The sequence below is a fragment of the Mytilus trossulus genome, chromosome 4 (assembly GCF_036588685.1).
Source record: "Mytilus trossulus isolate FHL-02 chromosome 4, PNRI_Mtr1.1.1.hap1, whole genome shotgun sequence".
In the NCBI taxonomy this organism is placed as follows: Eukaryota; Metazoa; Mollusca; class Bivalvia; order Mytilida; family Mytilidae; genus Mytilus; species Mytilus trossulus.
The window spans coordinates 32,336,967-32,363,967 of record NC_086376.1 but is presented as its reverse complement, the minus strand read 5'-3'; the positions used below and the strand labels follow the sequence as shown (position 1 = coordinate 32,363,967).

The 27,001-nt window shown below is 31.4% G+C and overlaps 1 protein-coding gene across 1 annotated transcript; it reads left to right on the top strand.

The window, feature by feature from the left end:
* The first annotated feature begins 2,089 nt into the window (after positions 1 to 2,089).
* On the top strand, positions 2,090 to 26,993 carry LOC134713863 (uncharacterized). The gene is made up of 16 exons (XM_063575145.1): positions 2,090 to 2,153; positions 8,055 to 8,186; positions 8,462 to 8,584; positions 9,714 to 9,785; positions 12,707 to 12,837; positions 13,152 to 13,244; positions 14,010 to 14,096; positions 16,131 to 16,235; positions 17,502 to 17,688; positions 18,761 to 18,910; positions 19,757 to 19,842; positions 21,608 to 21,678; positions 21,998 to 22,176; positions 24,720 to 24,849; positions 25,996 to 26,069; positions 26,898 to 26,993. Exons 1-16 carry the CDS (start codon positions 2,141 to 2,143, stop codon positions 26,900 to 26,902), a joined length of 1,638 nt encoding a protein of 545 aa, XP_063431215.1. The 5' UTR covers positions 2,090 to 2,140; the 3' UTR covers positions 26,903 to 26,993.
* Positions 26,994 to 27,001: the final 8 nt, after the last annotated feature.

The following is a 27,001-nucleotide window of genomic DNA, read 5'->3' as shown; positions in this document are numbered from 1 at the left end:
AATTTGAAGAAGACAACCCATTTAGTACATTAAATTGTGAAAAGGGTAACGAGAGTAGGTCTGAGATTGAAAATTGTAACACATCAAATAGGAAAACAAAGATTCGTAGAAACGAGTCTGGCTATAAAAGTAGAACTACAAAAACACAGAACGACAATCGCGTTAGCTTTCATAATATCCTCAAAGGTTCTAGAGGGAACATAAAGGAAAACGTTAGCAGGACAGGCGTTCAAAGAGAAGATTCGAATGTTTCAAATATAAAACCGACTGAACACGTCACAGATGATACAAGAACAATGATGAAGTCAGTGACATCGTAAGTATCTACAAAAAACTCATTATCTAATATCTATATTTCACTCTCTAAAGATATGCTCATTTTTCTGTAATAATTTCCAGGCAAGTACTCATCAATACATCTCACACTGATATCATAGCAATAGCTTGATTGTGTATCAAAATTGTTATCCAGGTGTAATACCACCAATGAGTTTCCCCGCGCGCTATTAGTCTTTATTAAATTTGCACTTTTCAAAAAATTGTGCAGAATTTTATCTTTGTTTCAAATAAAGAAATACTCTGCATGAGTAAAGTGTTATCCTGTTCAGTACTAAAGAAAAAAATTCACATATCATTTCATTGCATATATATAAAAAAAAAAAAAAACATCACTGGAAGTTAACCAATGAATATAACTCCTTATTTAACCTCTGTACAAGATTTAGTAACCATGTAAGCTCACGTTTTCAAAATAATCTATAGATACCCCAGATAGAAAAATAATGTTGCTCTAAAATACCCAAGACATATGTTTATGACACAGAAAATGTTTTACTCCAAAATAATGTAGGATAAATTACCTACAACTGTCCAATTCATGAGAATATTTTTTCGACCTATTTTCGTACACAACCGGATATGAAGTACAATGATTTGGTGGTATTACACTTCCAGTTTACAACTCCTCAATCATTCACTGAAATATAACTCATCAAGCTATTTTTTTATTCAAAGTTTAACATAGAAAAAAAACTAAATACTAGTATTAGATTCTCCATTTAATTTGTTCTTTTTCAAACATATACGGAAAAGATGAGATTTTTTTGGAAGTTTTATGATAGAAATTATGTATAAAAATTAAATTATAAGCATCAAAGCCACATCAAGTACGATCGATACCAAAAGTTTTAAAACCAAAGCAATGAAGGGTTAAAAAAACCCAGCTATACTACAACAGCCAAATCAGTCCGATTGTATTTTTCCTTTTTATTTAGCTACATCACATTTACATTATTGATGTCTTAAACAATACATTACCGAAAAAAATATATTATTTGCGTTTATGTAAGAAACATTTAACTGAGTAAGGTATACATTATGTAAACTTAAAATCAATGAAAAAATTAAAAGGAAAAGTGGATGCTGTCCAGCCAAAATTCTGAAAAAAACAATTGATACATAATGCCTTACAAAATATTTGACATAAGGATACTGTCTACTTACTTATTGTACCGTATTTATTCTATATTGCCTTTACATATAGGACAAATAGTTTGATTTTCCCCCTTCAAATGTACGGATATAATTTTTTAATCGATGTTTTTAAATAATAATTGTTCAGAAAATACACATATAAATGTATTTTTAGACACACGACTTCTAGACGATCATCAAGAAGAAGATTCGAGGAAGACATTTATGATGAGAGTATGTAGGATAAACAATAAAATAATTAAGTGTCGTATGATTGCCAATAAGTCAACAATCAACCAGAGATAAACGAACCAAGATGCGAACAAACATTGTGCACCATTGAACGGCTTTTTAAAGGATAAACTATACTTATTTGGTGAAAAAGTGATTATGCTATTTGTAATTTTATTTCATACTTATATATATTTGCGATCAAGGTTCAATTTGAAGATTTTCACAGTAATAACTGACTTTTGTTTCTATAACATTTTGATTTAAGGAACACAATTTGTAATTAGATTTGGCTAAACTATTAATGAATTAAAAGGTTATCTTGATGTCCTAAATTTTGTTAATCTAATAAAACTGCAATTGCTTTATATTTGAAGGACTTTTCGATTCTGGTCCACCCAAAACAGTCAGAGAATGGTATCGGTATACAAAACACATGACAGACTATGGTAAGTACTTTGACAGCCAGTATACTAGCGTTTTACAGTTTTATCGCCTGTTAAAGGTCAACAGTATGGAACGCCACAGCTGTCTTATATGTAACTCTGATATTTCTTTATGTTGTTTTGTCTTTACTTAATATGGTTTTGACATAATGATGCTTTAATAAAAATCAATATGGAATAGTCATTACTTAATGATATTTCGATATTACACGTTATGGTTTCGTTTTGACTTGATATAGTTCTGGCATTACTCAATATGGTTTTGTCATTACTCAATGTGGTTTCAACATTATTTAATATGGTTGTGTCTTTATTCAATGTGGTTTTAACATTACTTGATATGTATGTGACTTGGCGTAATGTAGTTGTTTCATAACATAATGTGGTTTTGTTATTTCAAAATGATGGTTTGTCTATTCTTTTCAGATTTTCCCACTACGTAATGATGTTTCAAAATTTGACGATTTTACATTACTTTATGTGTTTGTTTCATTATTTGATCTGGTCTTGTCATTCTTTGTTGTGGTCCTGTCATTCTTTGATGCGGTTATCCCATTACTTGATGAGATAAAACCACGTGACCAATTCGGAAAACTCTGTTCTATTTTTAGATAGATTTCCATGTTAAATGTGCATGAATGTGAGCCCTTGAATGCGTGTGGCCATCCATTTAATTAGTGTTCAAACTGTAGTTCGGGTTACTGTTTGAGTTAAACTTTGAGTTAGTTTTCGAATTCAAGTCATGCTTAGAATTAAAGTTCTAGTTAACATTGAGTTTCGAGTTGGACTTCGAGTTTGAGTCCCATTTAAAGGCTGAGTTCTAGTTACAACTGAATTTGAGTCACTGCTTGAGGTAGATTTTGAGTAAGATTCGAATTAATGTCTCATTAAGATTTCGAGATGAAATTCGAGGTATTTTATATGTCTTTTTGAGTTCGATAATAAATTGTCTATATCGGAACAAGGGTTTTTGCTCGGGTTTCCAAAAAGGGGGCTCCGGGATATGCGTACTAAATAAGCAATTTTGCAGTAAACAAAACGCAACATAGGAGTTGTATTAAAGTTAGATGTGGTGTGATTGCCAATGAGACAACTATCAACCAGAGTTTAAATGCAGTGGGTGTAAAAAAAAATCATATACAGGCAACCGTACAGCCTTCAACACTCCGTATAATCAGCTACAAAAGGTCACCACTATGTGAAAACAAAATCTATTTTTTTAACAGATTTTAATATGTCGTTTGTTTAATGTGCTTTGTATGGTTGTTCATAGTTATTTGGTATGAAAAAGAGGAACGGCAGACAATAATAAAAAATTTATACAGGATTTTGGACACAATTTGGATATCTCCTAACCACTTTGTCCTGTTATTTGATCTAAAAATCTCAAAAAGAAGCAGTATTATAATAATAAATTTGTAAAATAGTCCATTGAATGCTGTGTCTCGCCTGATATTGCTGCTTTCAGTGTAAACGTGTTATGTTGATCGGCTGTACATTCATCGTTCAAAAAAAATCAAAAAATGTTTTTCTGTATATACTTTTTCTTGATATTGAGGAATGGAGGAAATAAATTTATCATGTCATAACAGTTAAATTCGGTTTTATTTAACTTAAACAAAACTGTAGGGTTTTCAACAATTAATGAGCAAAACCCATTCCCCATAGTAAGCTATAAAAGATCCCGAAATAACGCCACTTTCAACGACGTTGTTGTGTCTCACTGCCGCTACATTGATGTCGCAGGCTCGACACAAATCAAAAGACTAATACTTTTTGCTAAGAAATGAGACTCTTCAAAACATGCAACTCACACTTAAGTCACAGGAAAACCGGGGGAGGGGAGGGGATCAGACTAAGCGACAAAGCATCAATTCTATAAAATAAGAAATCCCCAATTTTTGTTTAAGCGTTAATGATCATCTGAACTTATATACGAATATCAATCTTTTACTTTTAATCAATTGAATTCTCTGATCTACCTCGCACTAATTGAAATTTTTTTTGGAGTATCTGTTTCACATGTGACAACGAACAAGTTCCAGTTGTCTTAACCATAATACCTTCAACTTTTACTCGAATGTGAACTGCCAAATAAAACCAAATCACTCGGCTTGTAATTTCGCGAATAGCACGACGGGTGCCACACGTTGAGCAGATACCCCGATGAATTCAAATTACCCAGTCATACCGATCTTTTGAGTCAGCCAATTGAAACTGTTTTTCCAGTCACCGCAACTTTACCGCAACTTAAATTTGGGAGCATAGTGTTTAACCTCTGTCCGTCCGTTCTTCTTTCTGTCCCATTATGGGTATGTAGTTATTCCGCATAACTTCTCCCAACAGTTTGAATCCTAGGAAGTTTTCTCTTTACTCTCTGTTTGTACATATATAAGTGTGCTGCGGGTGATCAGGGTTTGATTTTTATAAATATGTGATCTTTTCTGAGAAAGTTGAACTTTGTCATTTTTGGGGAAATAAGTAGGGTGTTTCCAGATAACTCCTCCTATATTTTGAATGCTAGGAATTTATTACTCTACTAGCTGTTTGTACATGTATTGAAGGTGTCCATGTGGTCAGGGATTTTTTTTAATTATTTTTCCTCTTTTGGGAGAAAAATTGAACTTTGTCCTTTTTGGGGTAGAAGCGGTTTAATGAGTGGAGTGCGGGGGCATCACTTTGTTCAGTTTACATTTTTTTCTAATGTTGTGCTGTTACACTACTGTTACAGTCCGATTTTCGCTCACATACATGTTAAACTCCGCCACATGCACTTTCTTTATATACTTGACCCAAGTCAGGAGCATGAAGTTCAATTGTTTTCGTTGTATACATATGTGTCTTTATTTTGTACAATATACCGTTAGTATTTTCGTTAGATTTTTTTTCACATAGTGTATTGTGGCCTTTTACTGAATTTACGGAGTGTTGAAGGCTGTACGGTTGCCTATATATGATTTCTTACACCCAAAGCATTTAAACTCTGGTGGATAGTTGTCTCATTGGCAATCACAACACATCTAACTTTATTTCAACTCTTATTTTCCAATATAGAAAATTAAAATACGAATTCGAAAAGACAGATACAATAGCTCGAATTTCATCTCGAAATCTTAATTAATCTAAATGAGACTTAAATTCGAATCTTACTCAAACTCTACCTCAAGAAGTGACTCAAATTCAAAGTTGTAAAAACTAGAACTCTGCCTTTAAATGAGACTCAAACTCGAAGTCCAACTCGAAAACTCAATGTTAACTAGAACTTTAATTCTAAGCATTACTTGAATTTGAAAACTAACTCAAAGTTTAACTCAAACGGAAACCCGAACTATAGTTTGAACACTAATTAGATGGATGGCAACACGCATTCAGGGGATCGCATTCAAGGCACATTTTACATGGAAATCTATCTAAAAATAGAACAGGTTTTTCCGAATTGGTCACTTGGTTGTACCTCATCAAGTAAGGGGATAACCACATCAAAGAATGACAGGACCACATCAAAGAATGAAACAAGCACATCCATTAGTGTAAAATCGTCAAATTTTGAAACATCATTGTGTAATGTTAAAATCATATAAAGAATATACAAATCATCATTACGAAATAACAAAACCACATCATGTTATGAAACAACTACATTACGCCAAGTCACATACACATCAAGTAATGTTAAAACCACCTTGAATAAAGACACAACCATATTAAATAATGTTGAAACCACATTGAGTAATGACAAAACCATATTGAGTAATGACAAAACTATATCAAGTCAATACGCAACCATATAGTGTAATATCGAAATATCATTTACAATTAAGAAATGACTATTCAATATTAAATTATATTAAAACATCATTACGTAATGTCAAAACCATATTAAGTAAAGACAAAACAACATAAAGAAATATCAGAGTTACACATACGACAGCTTCGGCGTTTCATACAACAGTGTTTAAAAGGGATGTAACTTGAAAAAAATCAAGTTAGTGTACAAGACCTGTTTTCTTTTTTGTATTTTCTTTTTTCTGTATTAATTGCTGTTAATTGTTTAAGTGAATTAAATTTCTCTCTATTATTCCTCTGTATTATTGATCTTATACAAACATATAGTGACAAATAGTGCTTTGCCTCTACTCTTGGAGGCATAACTTTTAAAAATATATTTCCCGCGCTTCGCAGTATATCGGTAAATTGTTGACTAAAAGGATCGTTTTATAAGAACGTATGTTTTGGCGGGTTTTTGTTTTGTGTAGTTGTACACGTGGTTACGTGCACCAATCATTTGGGTGGTGTCAATAAGTATTCTTATGTTAATGAGGTGAAAGCGGGTTTTTTTTCTTGTGTTTGAAAATCATTCTATCCGCAGACGTTCAACACTAAACTTCAATATTTCATAATATTTGATATTGTATATTATTTTGTTGTTTTTTCTTGTGATGGAGTTTGGTATCAATGTCCCGAGGCGTGCCTTGCACTTCCTCCGAACACAGATTTCTACATACATACATACATACATACATACATACATACATACATACATACATACATACATACATACATACATACATACATACATACATACATACATACATACATACATACATACATACATACATACATACATACATACATACATACATACATACATACATACATACATACATACATACATACATACATACATACATACATATTCTTTCTGTGTACTTCATTTGGAATGTATTTGTATTTCATATTATGTATTTATAATATAAAATATACATTAAACGCCGGCTCTGTTAGTCTGCACGGCTAAATGCATTGCTTTGTGTGTGTTATTATTGTAGTGTAGTTAAGACTGTAAATTAGGGGTGAAAGATACCAGTCTGAGAGGGAATTCAAACTCATTATTTGAAAACAAACTGACAACGACATGGCTTAAAACAAAAAAAGACAAACCGACAAATAATAGTACACAAGCCACAACATATAAAGCTAAAGAATAAACAAGACAAACCCTATCAAAACTGTGAATGATCTCAGGTGATCCTACTTAATATGTTGCACCTGTCGTGTTGCTCATGTTAATACAAACCCTGTAAATAGTTTAATTTGGTAGGTTAAATTCGTGAAAGGGAACGGATTGTAGTTACGATGAAAGGAGCATATATCCGATATCATCTGTGAAACGGATATTCCGTAACGGTCAACCAACTCGTTATGGCCTCCGTAAATAACTTAAACGTTTATGATTTTTATCGGAAATTTCGTTGTATGGTGTGTGTTATTTTGTTTTTTTAGTGGATATGGGGGCAATCTATGTATCCAATCAAAATTTAAAACAAACAAGAACTTATTGCTTATGCCATGATCGTTACTGTGTTAAGATGAAAGTGGTAATGTGCCATTGTATAACAGTTCCCTGATAAATCTTTAGGGAAAACTAGGTTGTCGTTTATCTTCTGAAAAACGTATATTTTCAACTTGCCGAAAAAAAATATTTTAAGAATTCAAATTATTTTTACAAATATCGATATATCGATGATTATATTCGTCTTCACAAAAAGTTCAGCCTGAAGACATTTCAATGTTTGTTTCCGAGCGCATGACAGGAAAACCAACAAATGTTCTTACATTAATTACGTCTGGCGTATTGAATTATAATCCTGGTACCTTTGATAACTTTTTATATTCTTAACTTAGTTCCTCTTCATCTGGAAAGCTTTGAAACTATAATGTTGGAATTAAGTGGAACAGGAGTTTTTCAATGTTCAAATTCATAAATCAAATAAGAAAATGCTAAGCTTCGTAAAACCAAAAACTAAGGGAATAAGTTAATGTTTGGATAAAGAAATTACTATTTATCATGATTCATTTTAGATTTACATTTTTCAACTGTGAAATTTTCTTTACATTGTTTAGCTTCAGCTAGGATCAGATCAGGAACAGTTAAACTCGGAAGATCGCCGGATGTTATTCTGGTATTGGATACATCTGACCGCATGACAGGGTATTTCCAGAAGTTGAAATCAGTTGCATTACAATATGTGTATGGTGGGTTTATACAAAACAGCAGAAATAAACTTATATAAAAGTTAAGAAGATCTGTAGATCCACATGTTATAAGCCTAAATGCTAGTTGTAATTTTTTTTATTGAATTGAATAATACTAATTTTGTTTATAGTATAATTTTTTTACCTTTCTTAATCATGTAATATAAATGTCTGTAATGACATGTAAAATAAATTATTACTTAAACACAAAAACAGAACTGCATTCAGAAAAAATGCTTTCAATATTGTAACTAAAATAAGTTTTTTTTCTACAGGAATTAAACAAAGTTCAGAATGTGGCGATCTGGCAATTGGCATTGGTTTAGCAGTATTCGGCAGAGAGACACGGCTTATTCAAGAAGCAACAATTGATTATGAATCAGTTATAGAATTGATAGGTTATATCATTTAAATTTGATTTTTACAATTTCACTGTGTCTCATTGATATCATATTGGTAAAATATGTATTTTCAAGTACGACTTTACAGTAACAAATAATATGATTTGAATTTGGTTTAAGATAAGAAAAAAAATAAAAAAGATAAATAAAAAGGGTCATTGGTTTAACGCCGAAATACCATGGTACCAAAAGCTTGAAAAAATACAGAAAAAGCATTACATAAATACCGAACTTTAAGGTTAATTAAAACAGATGAAATGACAAAATCAATCGGAACAAAAGAAAACAGTTCAATTAGTGACTTAAAACGGATATTTTCCTAAGAAAATGGTTGGTTTAACATTGTTTCATAGCAAGCTAAACCTCCTAATAATTTGAATGTTGCAGCCACTAAATAGTTAGTAAGCATCACAGATATACAACACAACTGACTCATAAATTTTTAGCCTTGGCGTTGTCAGTTTGTTTTAGATTTATGAGTTTGACTGTCCCTTGGTATCTTTCGTCCCTCTTTTAAAAAAAATATACAGTTTTACAAACAAATCTTTTTTGAGAAAAAGGACGAAACGTTCTGTGACAAAACCATGCCTCATTAACTTTTTGCTCAGACGCGGATAACGTTTTACATTTTTGTACTGTACTAAACCAGAAATGTGGCAGTTGCTTTAAAAAAAAAAGTACGTTTCTATGTATCCTGTTGTGTGTATTTGTTGCACTTCAGTGTTTATGTTGTTCCGTTGTTTTCCTCTTATAATTGATGTGTTTTCCTCCGTTTTAGTTGGTTACCCAGATTTTTTCTCTCTCAATTGATTTTTGGCTATTGACTAGCGGTAAAGTGTTTCCATTTTTAAGAAGTATCATGTGAAGCTGTTGCCTCAGTAATATCGAATGAGCTTGGAAATGTAAATTCTATACACAATTAACTTGTAAAGCAGACAGCGTCGCCCAGTCTTACTTAAATATTACCTTTAAGATGACATTTTTAGAGTATTACTATTAAATTTAAAACATGTGCTCATTTGAACACAACCTATATAGATTAATTAGGGAGCTTCATTATTTGAAATATAATAGATCGCAAATATTTGACTAGAAATATTTTCTATTAATCATAACTGTATTATAGAAAATTTAAGGCCAGAAGGAGATGCACACATTTTAGCGGGTCTACTGATGGGATATGCTGGAGTAGTTTCATGTAAGTACAATAATTCATTTGCCAATTACCGATTTGATACTGTTATTACATACTTAATACAAATTTCCTCCCTTTGGCAATCGTGGACTGATTCTTTTTGCCCACACATACCAAGGTAAGTTGAAAGGGATATATCTTAACCATTTTTGAATGAGGTGCGTTTCGTCTACGAAGGACTCATTCATCAGTGACGATAGAATATAAAAAGTAAAAAAAAACAAAAACAATTCCGACAGATTATGTCAAAAACTACTAAGGTACAAGTAATATATTCCTATATAATAGTAGAAATCTTTTATATATATTGCTAGTTAATCGTCATGTTTCACTAAAGAATTGTCAATTAGATTGACTAAAATTCTATCCGCAGTGAAATAGGGTCTTCGGAATACGGTGAAACTGTTTACTCGCGTAGTGGTATTAACCATATGTGGATTCTTAAAAATTCTAAAGAACCTCTAGACAATTTTAAATCTCGGTCTTTTTCTGAAATTAGTTCTATCAAAACATTATATTGTTCAACCCTGTATACCACTATTCCCCATAGTAAATTGAAAATTATCATTAAAGAAATAATCCACAATGCCTTTCAAAATAAATATGGTAGCATACGCTATAAATAAGGCATATTTCGTTAATAGTGACAAACAAAAAGGTGAAACATGCTACACAGAAGAACAAGTGGTCAGTATGCTGAAGTTTCTTATCAACAACATATTTGTTGAGTTTGGAGGTAGACTTTTCCAACGAAATTGTCGGCATTCCTATTGGAACAAACTGTTCGCCTCTTCTTGACGACCTCTTCTTATTTTCATATGAATCGGAGTTCCTCCAGACACTTGTCAGAAAGAAGAGGATCAAAGGAGCCAGATTATTTAATTTCACTTTCAGATATATTGATGATGTTCTTTCCGAACAATCCGACCTTTTCTAATTGGGTTCCATTAATATAGAACTAGAAATTAAATAAACAACAGACACAGCTTCCTCCATCTCATTTTTAGACTTATACCTCGAATTTGACCCACACAGTAATCTCAGTACCAGAATCTATGACAAACGAGACGATTTTAATTTTGAAATTATAAATTCCCCCCACCTCCTTCACCTGCATATTGGATATTAATTTCCCAACTTGTTCGATATTCAGGAGCTTGCAACTCCTACTCAGACTTTGTAAAACGTCATCAGTGTCTGAGTAGATAGGTGATGAACCAGGGGTATGTCAAAGAACGTCTCGTCATTTTTCTAAAAAAAAGTCTATCGGAAGGTACCAAGACCTTGTTGATAAATATTCCGTATCAACTTCACAAATAATACATAATGGTCTCTATGTATAGATTCTGCTCACTGGTGTTGTTTATCATTTTAACAACGTGTTTTATTGTTCTTTTAAATGTCTTTGTTCTACTATTAATATTACTTTTACTGTTGAATTATTTTATGTGATATCCGTTTAACGTGGCTCGGTACTTATACATCCCGTCAACGTGTTTGTATTTTGCGTTGGTGTGTTTTGTATATGCGACTTTTTGTATTTCTTTGGTTACTAAAACGTGACTCTGTACTTAAAAAGATCCCGTCAGTATGATATTGTTCTATTTTATGTCATTATGATATATTTCTATTATGAATTACAAAATACGTTGAGCCACAAACGTCAACATCATTCAATCGCGTTATGAAATTAACTATGTGTGGATTATTATAAATTCTATATAACTTTTGGACTATTTAAATCCCTGACTATTTCTGAAATGTATTTTTGATTTTTTAACCCTGTATGATAACATTGCCTGTGTGAAATTTTAAAATTGTTTGCATGTACATTGAAAGACATATATATGTGACGTATAAAATAGTCTGACGTCAGACACGCAAATCATAAATTTGTTACACGATGAAAACTGCTGTACCCATATATTGACTATTTTATTTATTGTGTCTGTTTAGTTAACGCATCATTGTAAATATAAAGGAATTTGATGAGACTGTCATCAAAGTGAGAGAGTTAGCGCTATAAAACGAGGTTTAATCCACCATTTTCTACATTTGAAAAAACCTGTACCAAGTCAGGAGTATGACAGTTCTTGTCCATTCGTTTTTGATGCGTTTAGTTATTTGATTTTGCCATGTGATTATGGACTTTACGAATTGATTTTCCTCTTAGTTCAGTATTTTTGTGATTTTACTGTTTAGTATTGCGAAATATTCAAGGTCTTGTAAAATATAATTATCTCAACATTAAGGTGGCTCCGGCATATTCGAAGTTTCTATCAGAAATGCCGTATTTTTAGTTATTTTATTCTTCCAAAAAAATGAATCAAATAGGTCGTAAAAAAAGGAGATCACGGACCATTTAAGCTCAAAATTTTACTTTTAAACAGGTATGTAAAAGGGACCATTTTTCAATGAAATGATAGAGAAAATAGAGGTGTTGACATATTTGTATCGGAATATCAAAAAAACGTTCTTTGACAATTGGTCCAATACTGTAATATGAGAAGCTGGAATAAAGCTTCAAGGACTGAGCCAATAAAAAACCTAGGTCACCGATAAGGGAATTTTTTTTGCCTAGAATACAAAATATCGAAAGGGTTAGCATCTACAGCTAAGCTACTTTATTCAGGTGTAAGAAATTCTTTGTATTTCAAAACATTCAAGGTTTAAGATTTAATCTATAATCAACCCAATATCAATGATAATTCATGCTGACAAAGAAGTGATAACTTCTTGCCTGGATATACAACTTTAACCAAAACTCTTTTAGTTTAAGCAATTCAGTTCATCAATATGATCCATGTTGTAATACATTCTTCATTCTTGATAACCTTTAAATCGGGTATAAAAGGTGGGGATAACGTGTTGTTTTTAGCAAAGAAAGTAGACTTAGTTTTATGAAGAATAATATTTACTCACAGGTTTTACAGGCAGATACAAAGATATTGTGTTACAGGCACACATGATAGTTATCACAAATGGATCTTCAGAACAATGCAAACTTTCAACCGAAAATAGCGAAAATTATGTTTTTGCATTGCGTAAATCTCAAGTAAGTATGGCTGGACGATTACACTTGCTAATAGTATTTCATATTTAAGTTAACTTACACTATCAGCTTATGCACATTTCGATAAAATAGCTGCATCGTACTGAAAACATTTGTTAAACTGTTCTTACAATTCAATGTACTAATTCAGAAATACAAAGGCATTTTTCTCAACACAATCTATTGTTTATGGTCATCTCAAAAAATATAGATTGATCATTGACTACTGTCGTGGTGAATTAAAAAAAATCTGTTTTGAAAATATCCTGTTATATTTTTGTGGACCATAACATTACTTAAAATATTGTAACTTGTAGGTACCATCAGACATTAATGGTGTTATCGATGAGATAGTTTCCACCACAACTAGGATCTTTTATGTGCCTATTGGCGGAAATCAAAGCAACAACGTAAGTATTTTTCGGTTATTTACATAATAAACTATTAGTTTAACATCAATACTTGTGCATTAAGGTAAAAAGAACTATTAAACAATCGTTAAAGGTTTTTTTTAAATATTATTGTTACTTAATATGAAAATAAGAAGATGTTGGATAATGCCAAAGAGCTAACTCTCCACAAGAACCCAATATGACACACAACTAAAGGTCAATGTACGGCTTAAAACAATGAGCAAACCCATACAGCATAGCCAGCTATAAAAGGCCCCGAAGTGAAAATTTTATAACAATTTAAAGAGAAAATTAACAACCATAGCATATAAAAAGTGAGGCAAAAAATACCATTCAAACTCAAAAGTTATTAATGGCACGTATGAGCATTTAATCATAGTGATAATTGCCATTGGATGACGATAACTTTAGCTGTAATGACTATCAATATAGTTGTTTATCTTCAACATAAATTAAAATTGTCCCATAGACACTGGTAGACAATCGCCCTTTTTTTTTTAGATTTTAATTTTCATAATCTTCAATGATATTTTTTTACTTCAACTAGCTTAGTTTGTTTGTCTTGAAACGACCGCAAACTCTATACAAAAATGAATATTACAGATAAAGTATTGTTCGTGTTGTTAACTTCTCTGATTTGGACGGTTCAGTTCTCCATTTCCATGGTGTGCATATTTCCATAATTTTGAAATTATGTGTCTAGTATAATATAATATGATGAGCGGGCTGAACTGAATAATCATGACTTGGGGATATTTTCAGACTTTGGAACAAGCTGTAGGAAAAACTAATGGAAAAATTATACCAGCCAATGAAATGTACCGCTTGATCACAATGACTAGTGTTATGGTATGAAAATTTATATGTCCAGGTCCTTATTGTTAACCATTTGTCATGTTTAATCTCAGATTTTGCTTCCTTTGCTTTCAGCTCATATAGATCTATGGTCGTTGATCAATTTATAGTCATAATAATAACGGTATCAATTTCATTGTAACAGATATGGTGTTTGATATAATTGTCTTATTAGTGATGTCTAGGGGAGAATATTTTGAAACATAATGCACACGTTAAATAGCTGACAAAATCGAAACGGACCAAAATAAAAGCAAACTCAGAACATACAGATTTTATTTTTGAGGAAAAAAACATTTGTTTATGCTAATGATTTCAAAATCTTTTAGTAGCATATTCAAAACGATCAATACTTGCGATCGTTTTCCCTCAAAGTACTAAGTCTTGGATACCAGCCTGGTACTATTATCGGGGATAATGTCCCAATAGATGTATCTTCTTTGAATATTTATAATGTCTAACTTCAAAAAACGTTTTTCATTAAAACTATTGAATTATTTGTAAAATTCAGATCAAATATTTCAATGAGTTGGAACCCATTTCACATTCAGTCTATTGATTTTCTTAATCTAAGATGGGGTAACGACTATTTTAACAGAACCTTTTATCATTTTAATAAACATCAATGTTTGCATGTATTAGGTGCAGGAAAATGTTAAAAGTTTACAAAAATCATTCAGATAAAAACTTCATGTTGAGCCTAATTAAGTGAGGAAACATATTCACAAAATTTACAAGATACGGTTATTCAAATGATATGTAAGGAAAAATATAGTTTTAGCAAATTTCATAACAAACCCGACTCAATTAGAGGAACAGCTGATCGATCGATGTACAAATCTCGTAGATTCGTCATAGATATCAAATTAGAATATACAAACCTTAACCAGAATCGAACGCATCGTCTACAAATGACTGTCTTGTGATGATGAGCGTCCCCTAATGTCGTGTATTGCCACTTGAATAAGAAAAGAAACAATTGTTTAAAGGAAAAATAATGAAAAGGCAGAACGCAGGTGAAAATTTGAAACGGAAAGTTCCTCATCAGATGGCAAAATCAAAAAAATCAAATTAAACACATCAGACAAATGGAAAAGAACTTTCATATTCCTGACTTGGTAAAGGCATTTCCTTATGTAAAAAACGGTGAATTAAACTTGATTCTATGGAAAGCTAAACCTTTGAATTGTATAACAGTTGCATAAATTCCATTATATTGATAACAATGTGAGAGCAAAATTAACAGGCATGATAAGTAAAAATGTCAAAAATAGTAGGACAGCAGTCAAATAATGGCAACAGTAGTATACCGCTGTTCGAAACTCATAAATCGATTGAGAAAAAACAAATCGGGATTTCAAACTAAAACTGAGGGAAAATCAGCAAATGTTATAATCTTAATAACTGTAAAACATTTCTATGCTATACGCATTGTAATTTCAAACCCATTACTGTGTCTAATTGTATAAACCTTTAGGCGTTATTTCTGGTAGGACGATTTCATTATATCCATCGGAAATGTTTTCATTTTGCAGATTTATACGCGTTGTTAAACTACTCACAATTTTCAAAGTTTAAATTCGGGGTGATGCAATATTGAATAATTGAAATTCCAATGATTTGATTGCAAGAGTTAAGAAATTTGATTTGAAGAGGAATACTTAGAAGCTACTTTTGATTATTGGTTCTTTAAAAAAATCCGCAAAAATTACACTGTGCTAATATTATGATGAGTATATGCTTGAAATTAAAGACAGATATGGAACTTATCGCAACACTGCATCCTTTTGTAAGTTTGGATTAATAAAACCTTGCCAAAGTTGTAGCCCTTTCATATATGATTTATAATACAAATCACATGTGCATTTTCATAAAAACAAATATATATATTATATGAACAGTGTCCCCATCTAATTATATATATATATATATATACTCAAATAGCTGCACTTAGAATTAATCATTAATCGAGCAAGAGACTGCTGTCTTCAATATTGCAATATAGAATAGATTTACATTATATTACAGCTACTAGCGATACAAATAGCTTCTGATATACGATATTTAGAAAAACAAAGCAGAGAGGACATAAGGAAGAGAATATCAAATCACTCTAGCTTGGATGATAAGCACGTAAGATATTAAAATGCATTTTTTTTGTAACCGAAGTGTCAACAATTAATAAAGAATTCCTCGAAATGCATCCAACAATGTATGAAAAAAAGGAGAAACGATCATAAATATCTTCATGACAACTAAAAACTATAATCATAACACCCATTTCAAGCTCGTGGTTTATCTGTCGTTGAACAAAAACGGTCATTGTGTATCTTCTATTAAACTTTGATAAATGAAATGATAATATCAACAATACAGGGTATATTCGTAACAAACTATGATTATTATGAGTTATAATTGAAATGCCATTGTACCTTGATCAAAGAATGCCTTTTCGGCATTGGTGGTACTTTAAACGATTTCAGTAAAAGTTATTAAATTCAATATTTGCCAGGAAACTACTACAGATTCATAACACTAACGGCTTTTTTTTTTTATCTAACTGTTGTTCAATGACCATTTTGAAAGATGAAAGCAGATCCGATTCAAGTTATTTACGTGCTTATAACAAAATATTTTTTTAAACTATTACTATGTTAGCATAGGACCTTTTAGTTCAGGCGATTCCCTAAGCTTGTGTTTGTTATCTTTATTTGTTTTCCTAATCGATTCATGAGATTTGTACAAGTTAATCACTATTGCCTTTGTTGTCAACGAAATTGTGATCTGTTCGATTAACAAGTGACGTCATTCACATTTCAAACCATATAACACAAATCCAGAAAAAAACTCAATATCAATGATATATAAAATGTATCATGTAAACAAGATTTAAAAAAAAATCAGTTTGTTCAATAAAGTTTTTTCTAAAAATAAATATGTTTTTTATGTCTTAAACTTCTACGTCATTATAATACATGCAACAACCACTCTGAACGTTTTTTACTATGTTTAAGGGGAAAGTCAAACCTTTTTTTTTATTTGAAAAGAAGTTCTATATGTTCATAGCTCTGATAACATGATTTAAAGGCAAAATGGCCCACAGTGTATACTATTATATTCTAAGAATTCTAAAATTTGATATATCGCTGAAAATACCTTAATAGGTTAATTACCTTCAAAAGGAATGTTGCTCACAGAACATTTTTTTTATACTAGATTAAAGAAGTTCCCCACCTCGGACGCTATGACATCATATGAACCCCTTTTTTGGTTCGTTCTTGGAAAATCATTCTAAAGTCTCAAACCAGAGATTAACAGACCCACAATATTTTTGTATTTGAATATAAAATGTCAATGTAGAATCAGCTCAGAAAGTACAGAAAGATCAAAATATTTCAGGAAGACTGTCTAGATATGGTACCAGACTTCATCAATCCCTTGAGGTTTGACAATATGAGAGGTCTATATCTAGAGTTTGGTTGCCATAAACTCACATTGGGAGATAGAGTAAGACGGGGTCCAGGTTGGACTTACGATGATCAAGATTTAGGCCTACCTGGAACAGCTGTTGGTTATGAGCAAAGAGGTAGAAAAATTAAACACATACACATAAAATGACAATGAATTACTAACATAAAAAAAGGAGATATGGCATGATTAACAATTAGGCAACTCTTCACAAGAGGCCAAATGACAGAAATTAGAAACTTTAAGTCACCTTACTGCCTGCAACAATGAGCAATGGCAATATGGCAGTGTAATACAATTTAAATGAGAAAATTAACGGCCGAATTTATGTACTAACAATTAACGAAAAACCAATTTGAAACACACCAATACACGACAATCAATGAATTACACGCTCCTTGCCACATTTTTTTGTTCATTATGTTGTTGAACGGATCTCAATCCTGCAATCCGTCTCTTGTTGTCTTTTTACAAAATTTCAAACTACTTTTGATTAAAATAAATATAAGATAAATAGTATTCTTGACAGAAAAGTTTAAATATAATCTTTGATATGTTTTATGAATATAAGAATAACCCTGTGTGTTTTTAAAAATTACTCTTAAGATACACATATAACATTGAACATGATGCTATCATTTGAAAAGTTAACTAGAATATTGTTATTGTTTTATGCTTTATTTATGAGTCCAATATGCTGCCACCTTTGAATTGCCTCCGCACGTGTTTTTTTTTTCCAAATTGGTTTACTAATTATGCTGGTAAAACTCCTGCTCTATTTTTTCTGTTGAAGGAAATTGGAAAGAAAAAGAGTACTGAAAAAAGACTGAGAAAATCTGAAAAAAAAGATAAAAAAAGATAAAAGGAGAAAAAAAATAAGAAAAATTATTCGAAAATGCTTGCGAATGCTACCGAAGGGTACGCAGATACTGCTCTAAATGCGATACCATCATATTATTTCAGTATGACACATTGTACTAGTGTACGGTTTGCCAAGTTTTGTGATTTTATTAGATTTATTCAGCTCTTGATATGCTTATCCTTATCAAGTTATCCAAATAACATATAAGAACAAACATGTTATAATTAAGCTTTTAAATAGATACAAAATATCTTACAATTCAAATTATAATTCTATGTTTCAACTAACTCTTACAAATCTGATTAATGTTTCATAGTAATCTCTTTAGATATAGGATGGGTTGTAGTAGCATGGGATCATGGGGCTATCTATCCCTATCCATACGATGAAATGATGGGTAGACTTCAATTAAGAAAGGTACATGAACCTAGAATTTTGGTCGATGAGCTGATAGCAGTTGGTTGTAGAGTAGTCAGAGGTATATGACAGAATGATTTTTTTTAAATAGCATATCTTACTTCTTATAGAATGTTTTCTCAACATGAAACTTCGAATTCAAAACAAATATCAAAAGATTTGTTTTCAATGACAGATTTCATGTAATAGATATAAGTTTTCTGCATGATTTGTAAAATTATTCAAGATGTAAAAATAAATTTTGGTTAAACTGATATCTCATTTTTATATAGACTAGACCGTGGGTTTTCCGGTTTGAATGGTTTTACACTAGAAATTTAAGGGCCCTTTATAGGTTATTGTTCGGTGTGAGCCTAGGCTCCGTGTTGAAGGCCATTCATTGCCCTATAATGGTTTACTTTTATAAATTGTTATTTGGATGGAGAGTTGTCTCATTGGCACTCACACCACATCTTCCTAAATCTATGAAAATTGCACAAATAACAGGTAAATAAAAACATATTTTTATATTATAAATTCTAACATTGTAAAAAGTCGCCTGTTATTCGTTTTCCTGTTGAGTAAGCGGTAATATGAATATTTCTTTCTAGGTAACAGTTCATTTTATGGTCCTCGTCGAGGGCAGCGTTTCACCAATGTTAATTTGTTTGTTAAATCAAAGGCAATGATATGGATTTTAATACCTAACGTTCAAGTACCTTGTGTAAATTTGTTAAATAAAACAAATGTTATTATGTGTATTGTTGGAAACATAAAATGCATTTGTTCTCGCTACGAAACAGAAGAAAAGCACGACGAGCCTCGCTTTTCGTCCTGTTTCGAAATCTCGTACAAATAAAGCACATATTCCAACAATGTACAAATATTTTATATATATTCAGTTACTAATAACCAATCTAATTCATAGGTCAGGATTGGAAATTTGGCGAGCATGACGGAGGGAACGGTACGGAAGGAACAGTTTTAAGTGTTAGAGAGGAAGGAAAAGTAGTGGTGAGAATATGAATTACCTTAACCACTTTTTCATGCCAAATATTCTAATTAAAAAACAAACTATAGTCCCCTCCATAATGCAATTATACATTTCACGGTGAGAGGAGAAAATATGTACAGAGATATATCATAGGATACAGGATAAAATATGTTCCCCCATAACACCCATTTTCCTTTTCATATAACTAAGACTTCAATAGTTCAAAAAAGTAATTTTCCAAAATTTAGGCAAATTCTAGATTTCTTCTACTTCGATTTGAGACCTAAATAATAACAAAGATAAAAGTCCGAGTCCGCCGTTTCCCGCCATTTTGTAAAACTTAAATATCGCGAAAAAGAGCTCCATAACCTATCAATGTTTTAGCTAATATTGTTCCTTAAATATTACTCCTTCGACTTGGTATCAATTTTAATTTCTTCATTTTAAAATTAAACTAAGTACCGATGCAATAAGTTTACCGTTAGAAGAAGTAAGTATCAATAAATTGTAGATACTTAAACATTCATCTCGATAACGAAAAGGAAAACTACGATAACGATGCATTTCAAAATAATAGGATAAATGAAATGTTGGGCGTTAAATAATTCATGTAGTAACCATCTATTGTGTGTGACAGTCACCCTTTTTTTCTATTCTTTCATATGTTAGTGTCACTAACTAATCTTTTGAAGACGGAACGCGCATCTTGGATGCATGTTTCTATAGTTCATCTTAAAGTTACATCTTTTAAATTTTCAAGCACAAACAAGAACCATAATACGCTTCAAATGTATTAAGCAAATACCTGTGAAATGTTTTACACTATGTAGAGTCGACTCACTAGCTTCCGCTAAGGAAACTAAACTGGAGATAATGTACCTGAACAATTCCTGACCACATTTTGCATGCGTTCGATTGCAATAACAGTTCACTAACGAATCGTCGTTTAGGAAAGTTAGATATGCCAAAAACTGTATAGCAATTTAAAGAATGTACATCAACTAGAACCAGCGCATCGTTAACACAGACAACTAAATACAAACATTCAAAGCAAGACATACCAATGCTTTCTATTATTTCCGACTGTTATATGATATATCATACTTTTACATTTCTACCAAATCATTTGACGGAGGGCAACGAATTTCGTGCTCTAAACAGTGTCTTTATGAAACACAGAGACACTTGGAATCGTCCTCACTTTTTATTGACATCCTAATTCGATTATTAATAGTTGCACATAATGACAATTTTAAATTATTTTATATTTTTGAGGGTTAGAATACAATACATTACAGAAGCGCAATTTTACGAAATTTTCCTTTGATCTTGCGGACTGATAATTTCCTTTCTCAGCGGAGTCAAGTGATATGAAAAAGTGTCGCTATAAACTTAGAGGGCACGAATCGTTGTCAATGAAATTGAAATGAAATTGACAACGTCGTCATTTTTAAAAAAGCGATTAACAGATTATCATTGGTCATCTCAACTCATTCGTACCGTCTCAGGTGAGAAAACCAATCTCGTTGACATGATCAACGATCGTCTACAGTACTATATTTTATTATCGTCTCAAATTTAAAAAGCAATATATAGCACATTAATTAAACCGAATTACACATCATTATGTAAAAGCCATTTATTCAAGAGACGATTTGATTATTCAAAATAAATTTCTAAACGTAAAAGGAATGTTGATATTATATTATTTGATCGTGTATGCTATCAATACAATCATTTGAATGATTATAAAGAGTTTTGTTAATCAGAAATAATATGTTATAGGTACGATGGGACAGAAAAAATATAGGCATCTATAAAATTGGATATAAGGGACGTTTTGAAGTGAAGTTAATGTAAGTATAAAGTGTAACACAAATTAACAATTAATCATATGTAGATATATTGTACATGAAATAAAAAAAATCAGTTTGACAAAGTAAAATTAGGAGAGAGAGAGACCCTAGAAAATTCAAACACGAATTGGGTAGGTTGATTCAAGAACGTCAAATTGTAACAATAACATCTATTATTACATTGTTTCTTTAGTTACATGGAATACCAGAGGTTCCCCATAAATCGTTTCCATTTTCTGTAAAAACTTCGAAATAACGTTTTCATGGTTGATATTTAGTTTCTTCTAATCTTAACAATGATCATTATATATTATTACAGTGATAATTTTTCGAACGATGGCTATACAATTGGGTGCGAGGAGACGGATAGGTATGGTATTGGCGAAGAAAGATATAACGAACCAACAACTAGAAAACATCAAAATGCTCCATATACAATGAATACTAATGAATGCGGTCCAGAAGATTATGTTATTCCAATATATTCCGAAACATCAAGTGAGAAAATTACTAGTTCATGTTCTGAAGATCGGATCATACTTAGATTTAAGTGTGCTTACGTACAAAACATTTTAGTGTTATGTCGTTGTTCTCCTCTTACGTTTAATGCGTTTCCCTCAGTTTTAGTTTGTTACCCCAATTTTATGTTTGTTCATAGATTTGCGAGTTTTGAAGAGCGGTATACTGCTGTTGCCTTTATTTATCAATTCAATTTAAATGTAATCAATTACGTTAAGCACAACAAATAAAAACCATTATTCATGTTTCCAAATAAGTGTTTCTGTTATAAAGTTTAACTTAATTGAATTAAAGCAAACAATTGTATCAACAAATTCCTCAGGGGCTTTTGTGTATTGTTTTGTATATCAAGTCAAAACATTTTGCCGTGGTAAATTTAGAAATGCTAATCGGTTGCAGCCTTGGTTAATCTATAGGATTAAAAAAAAGTACGTTAAAGAAAAGGTAATTCCAAAATGTTTCAAGTCAGGGTTCTCTGGTTTGTAGTCTTGTATATTTTGTTTTGTTTTTAATTTTTATTTTGGATCATGTGTTAGTGTCGGAGTTTAGCGTGACGTCTTTATTTCGCTGAACTAGTATACATCATAAATTAGGAAATATCATGCTTATGAATGTATACACCAGACGCGCTTTCTTCTACAAACGACGCTGAGTAACGCTCGAATAAATCAAAGTTAAAAATGTTAAGATGGCTGGTTCGTCTTAATTAACATCCATAAAATTATTTGATCATTTGTCAAAATGAAGTTTTTATCATGCTATTTAAAAAAAATTTTTAAAAAGATGAGGGTCAACGGTCTTTGTATTTCACACTACAGAGTGTGCAAAATTTTAAGATTTTGTATAAATTATACACGGAAAATCCAATTTTGGGCGATTAGAATATTAAGATAAAATATGAGGAGAAAGCTCTTTTAAAAAAAAAAGGGGGTCACCGAACTTGTTTTCTTGCTACATATTAAAGAAAGTAAATTCACATGTTTTAAACTTACTGTATCTGATTTATCTCCCCTATCTGGCAAAGTTGAAAAAAAACATGAATCAAACACAAATATGGTTGGTTTGTTTTAATGAAACTACAGCTGTAAATATGATAAAACACATAATTATATCAAATACAGCTTATATTCTTTGGATTAAATATGGATTAAATATCCAAAGATTGTAGTTATTATGGTATCATGTTTTTACACCATATTTTCTCTTTTTCGATTCTTTAAATATCACTGATTTTGTTAAAGTCGTTGTTCTCCTCTTATATTTAATGCGTTTCCCTCGGTTTTAGTTTGTGACCCCGATTTTGTTTTTTTGTCCATGAATTTTTGAGTTTGAACAGCGGTATACCACTGTTGCCTTTCTTTATCTACAGTACCTCCACATCATTTCATACAGTTCTATCGATAAAACAAGAAAGTCCTTTTCGAATTTCAGAATGATAAAGCTTTAAAGTAAAATGATGAAAAAGACTATCTTACTGTCTGAAATTTACTGTTTGCAAAAGTATTTATTTATTCTAAATAATAAGGATGTTCTTATCTCAGACAGAAAACCCTAGCTGTATTGGTCACAACTTTTTGAACTTGTGCTCTTCAACTTTGTACTTGTTTTGCCTTTTAATGTTTTTTTATTTGAGCGTTACTGGTAAGTCTTGCGTTGACGACACGCACGTCTGGCGGATTAAATTTTAAATCTGATACCTTTTGTTAGCTATTATTCATGTGTTTCTCTTTCCTATATTTTCTCCCATTTATTTGTATTATAGACCTGTCATGTAATGTTGTCATTTTAATGTGATATTTAACATGGGCATTAAAGCGGGAGCTTTGGCATGCCACAAAACCAGGTTCAACCAACCATTTTCCCTTAAAATGTCCTGTATGATGTCGGAAAATGGCCAGTGTTATATTACAGTTCGTTTCTGTATGTGTTACATTTAAATGTTGTGTTTCTGTTGTGTCGTATTTCTCTTATATTTGATGCATTTCCCTCAGTTTTAGTTTGTAACCAGGATTTGTTTTATTCTCAATCGATTTATTAATTTCGAACAAAGGTATAATACTGTTGCCGTCATTTAATTGTTAGGGACTACATGCTCACAATGTATATTTCCTATCGAATGGATTTGAATATTTACTTACTTTAGTTAAAATTCATCTTAACTCTTCTAGCGAAAAATAATGTTTATATTCAACACTATTGTATTTTGTTATCAAAGTAATTTGTTGTTCTAGCTTCAGAAAAGACAAACTGGCTCTTAGTGTAGGTGTTTTTCTTCATTTTAATTAAACCATCTCACAAGCCATATGAGATATAAAAAAGTATTCTAAAAATGACAGGATAAAGAAATTTACTGACATGGACTTCCAGGTTACGGATGACCCCAAAAACTGAAGGTACAAGGAGGTATGATATTAAGACATGTCTGATCCCTATACTTTCGCCAATACACATCTTTATTCAATGTTATTAACTTATAAATAATTAAATGCATATTCAGAATTACATGATCTTTATTTTAACAGTAAGTGTTATTTGGGAGCACAAGAAAGGTTCACAATGGGAGAAATATCCACCCGGAGTAAATGTAAAGATTGAAAAAGCCTATCAAAGGAAGAAAACAGGGAAAATCATCATAGAAATGGACCACACAACGTTAGTTATTTATTCATTTGTATATACATATTGCCTCGTTAAAAAAGAAAAAAAAGGAACAAACACTTAAGATATTGGATCGTCAATGACCGGTGTAAACATTTCTGATACTGGAAAATTTTGAAGCAGAAAAGCAATTTATATTGTTTACGTTAGCAGATATGTTGATTATCTAACAAAAAGCCCTATGAAAAAAAATAGCAAATACGTAATTGGTGTTTTTTTGCATAATAGAATGTCCAATTGAAATCAATATTTGAAAAGAGCGAAACAAATTGGACACTTTTTTTTTCAAAAATCTTAAATACTTATTGGGAGAGCTATCAGCTATTTTTTGTCCAAAATTCATTCATTTAGTAGTATAAAGCCAAATGATAGTACTTTATCATGAACAATTTTCCAAATATTAAAAAAAAATTGCACAGCAGCTAGTATATCCATCACGGTGAATTTAGAATTAGAAAACAAAATGCAGATGTCAGATTCATTTGCAAGCAATTATAAATAAAACAACTCAACTTAATGTAAAGTGGTTAATGTCATCTAAGTGCAACGTATGTTCGTCCTTGTTATAGTCCTTTCCCTACCAATAATTTTAACAACAAATGTAATATTTGATTTTAATTTGAAATATGAAAGAGATAAACCACATCAAACATTATCGAATAGAAAGGTAATGGTCTTAATTTAGCAAATTGCTACACCATAAGAAATGCCTTAATCAGGTCAATAATATGACAGTTGTTATCAATTTCACTTATTTGTGTGAGCTTTCGGTTTTGCCATTTGAATAACTTTCCGTTAAGAAGTTTGGTATTTTTGTTATTTCCTTTTTTATTTGTAATGTATACCTCAATCCTCGGCTTTGATATATGTTGATGATTCGACATGTCAAAGAATAATTGTGTTAATGAAATACCGGTATAGTGTGCCCTTAATTCACTTATCGTTCCAAAGTGCATTGTTTGTATCATTTTCAACTGTACATTTTGATCCAAGTAATATACCTACTTATGTTTTGAAAATAAATCTGAATGAACAATTATTTCTTAAGATACATTTTGTTTATATTGTGCCAAGTTAATGTGACCGTCAAACAAGGGAAACAGGATCAATATATGGTTATGCAACTGTATCTGATTTCAGATATATAATCCATTTTTCGAGAATGGTACAGGTGAACGCTCAAAATAAGACGGAAACAGAAGTTAGAAGGAGAGGTGAGTTTGTAGTCAGGCGAACAAAACATTAATTATGGTATATCTGACGAGTTTATTTGAATATCTTTTCAACTAAGTTACGGCTCCTGCACATCATGTCTTATTTGAAAGACATAAAAGTGTCATGAAAGTTTTTCCATCGTAATGGTTGAAACAAATATCCCGATTCTTTAATCCAGTATCACGATACAATTAAACTGACAGTAGCATTGCAATGGGAGTCAAAATCATCATGATGGAAGTCAATAGCATAAAGAATGAATTCATGAAATTAAACTCACAAAAAAACTGAACTCCGAGGAAAATTCAAAACGGAAAGCCCCTAATCAAATGGCAAAAACAAATGATAAAACACATCAAAAGAACAGCTGTCATATTCCTAACTTGGAACAGGCATTTCCAAATGTAGAAATGGTGGATTGAAACTGTGTTTTAGCTCTAAACCTCATTTATATACGTGCATATGTTTTTTTCAAAAACATGTATCATCAATAAGAAACTCAATTTTGACGATTTTGCGGTTTCATGTATTCAATCCCTGCTTATCTCGGTATCTCGCCAGCAGGTAGACGACATTGCAGCAATAGGCAAGAAGAAAATTTGAATAAGTGCATTAAATTGTATACTTAAGTTTTGTATTATTCCATTTGATGTTTTCACGAAATAAAAATCGTATATTGTCTCAATAGAATATTACACGCATGAGGTTGTGTGAATATGTAACACGTATCACGTTAATCCGGGTTATTGTCTTCTTTCCTCTGAGACAATAGTGCAGGTTTTTTTCCCTTCTAGTGTATTCTTTAATTAAAGTTCTTTTGCCTTCAGATTGATGCCTCTTTACGACAATGACAAGTATCTCAATTCCTATTGCATAGTTCCATTGAAGAACAGCTGCGGATTAACACACTAGTAGTTTAAAACGACAATTT

What these genes read in the sequence shown, in the direction of transcription:
- LOC134713863 (XM_063575145.1), top strand. An exon ending in ATATGCTGGAGTAGTTTCAT is followed by an intron (nt 9,786 to 12,706) that starts GTAAGTACAATA and finishes ATTTACTCACAG; the next exon opens with GTTTTACAGGCAGATACAAA. An exon ending in ATAGAAATGGACCACACAAC is followed by an intron (nt 24,850 to 25,995) that starts GTTAGTTATTTA and finishes ATCTGATTTCAG; the next exon opens with ATATATAATCCATTTTTCGA.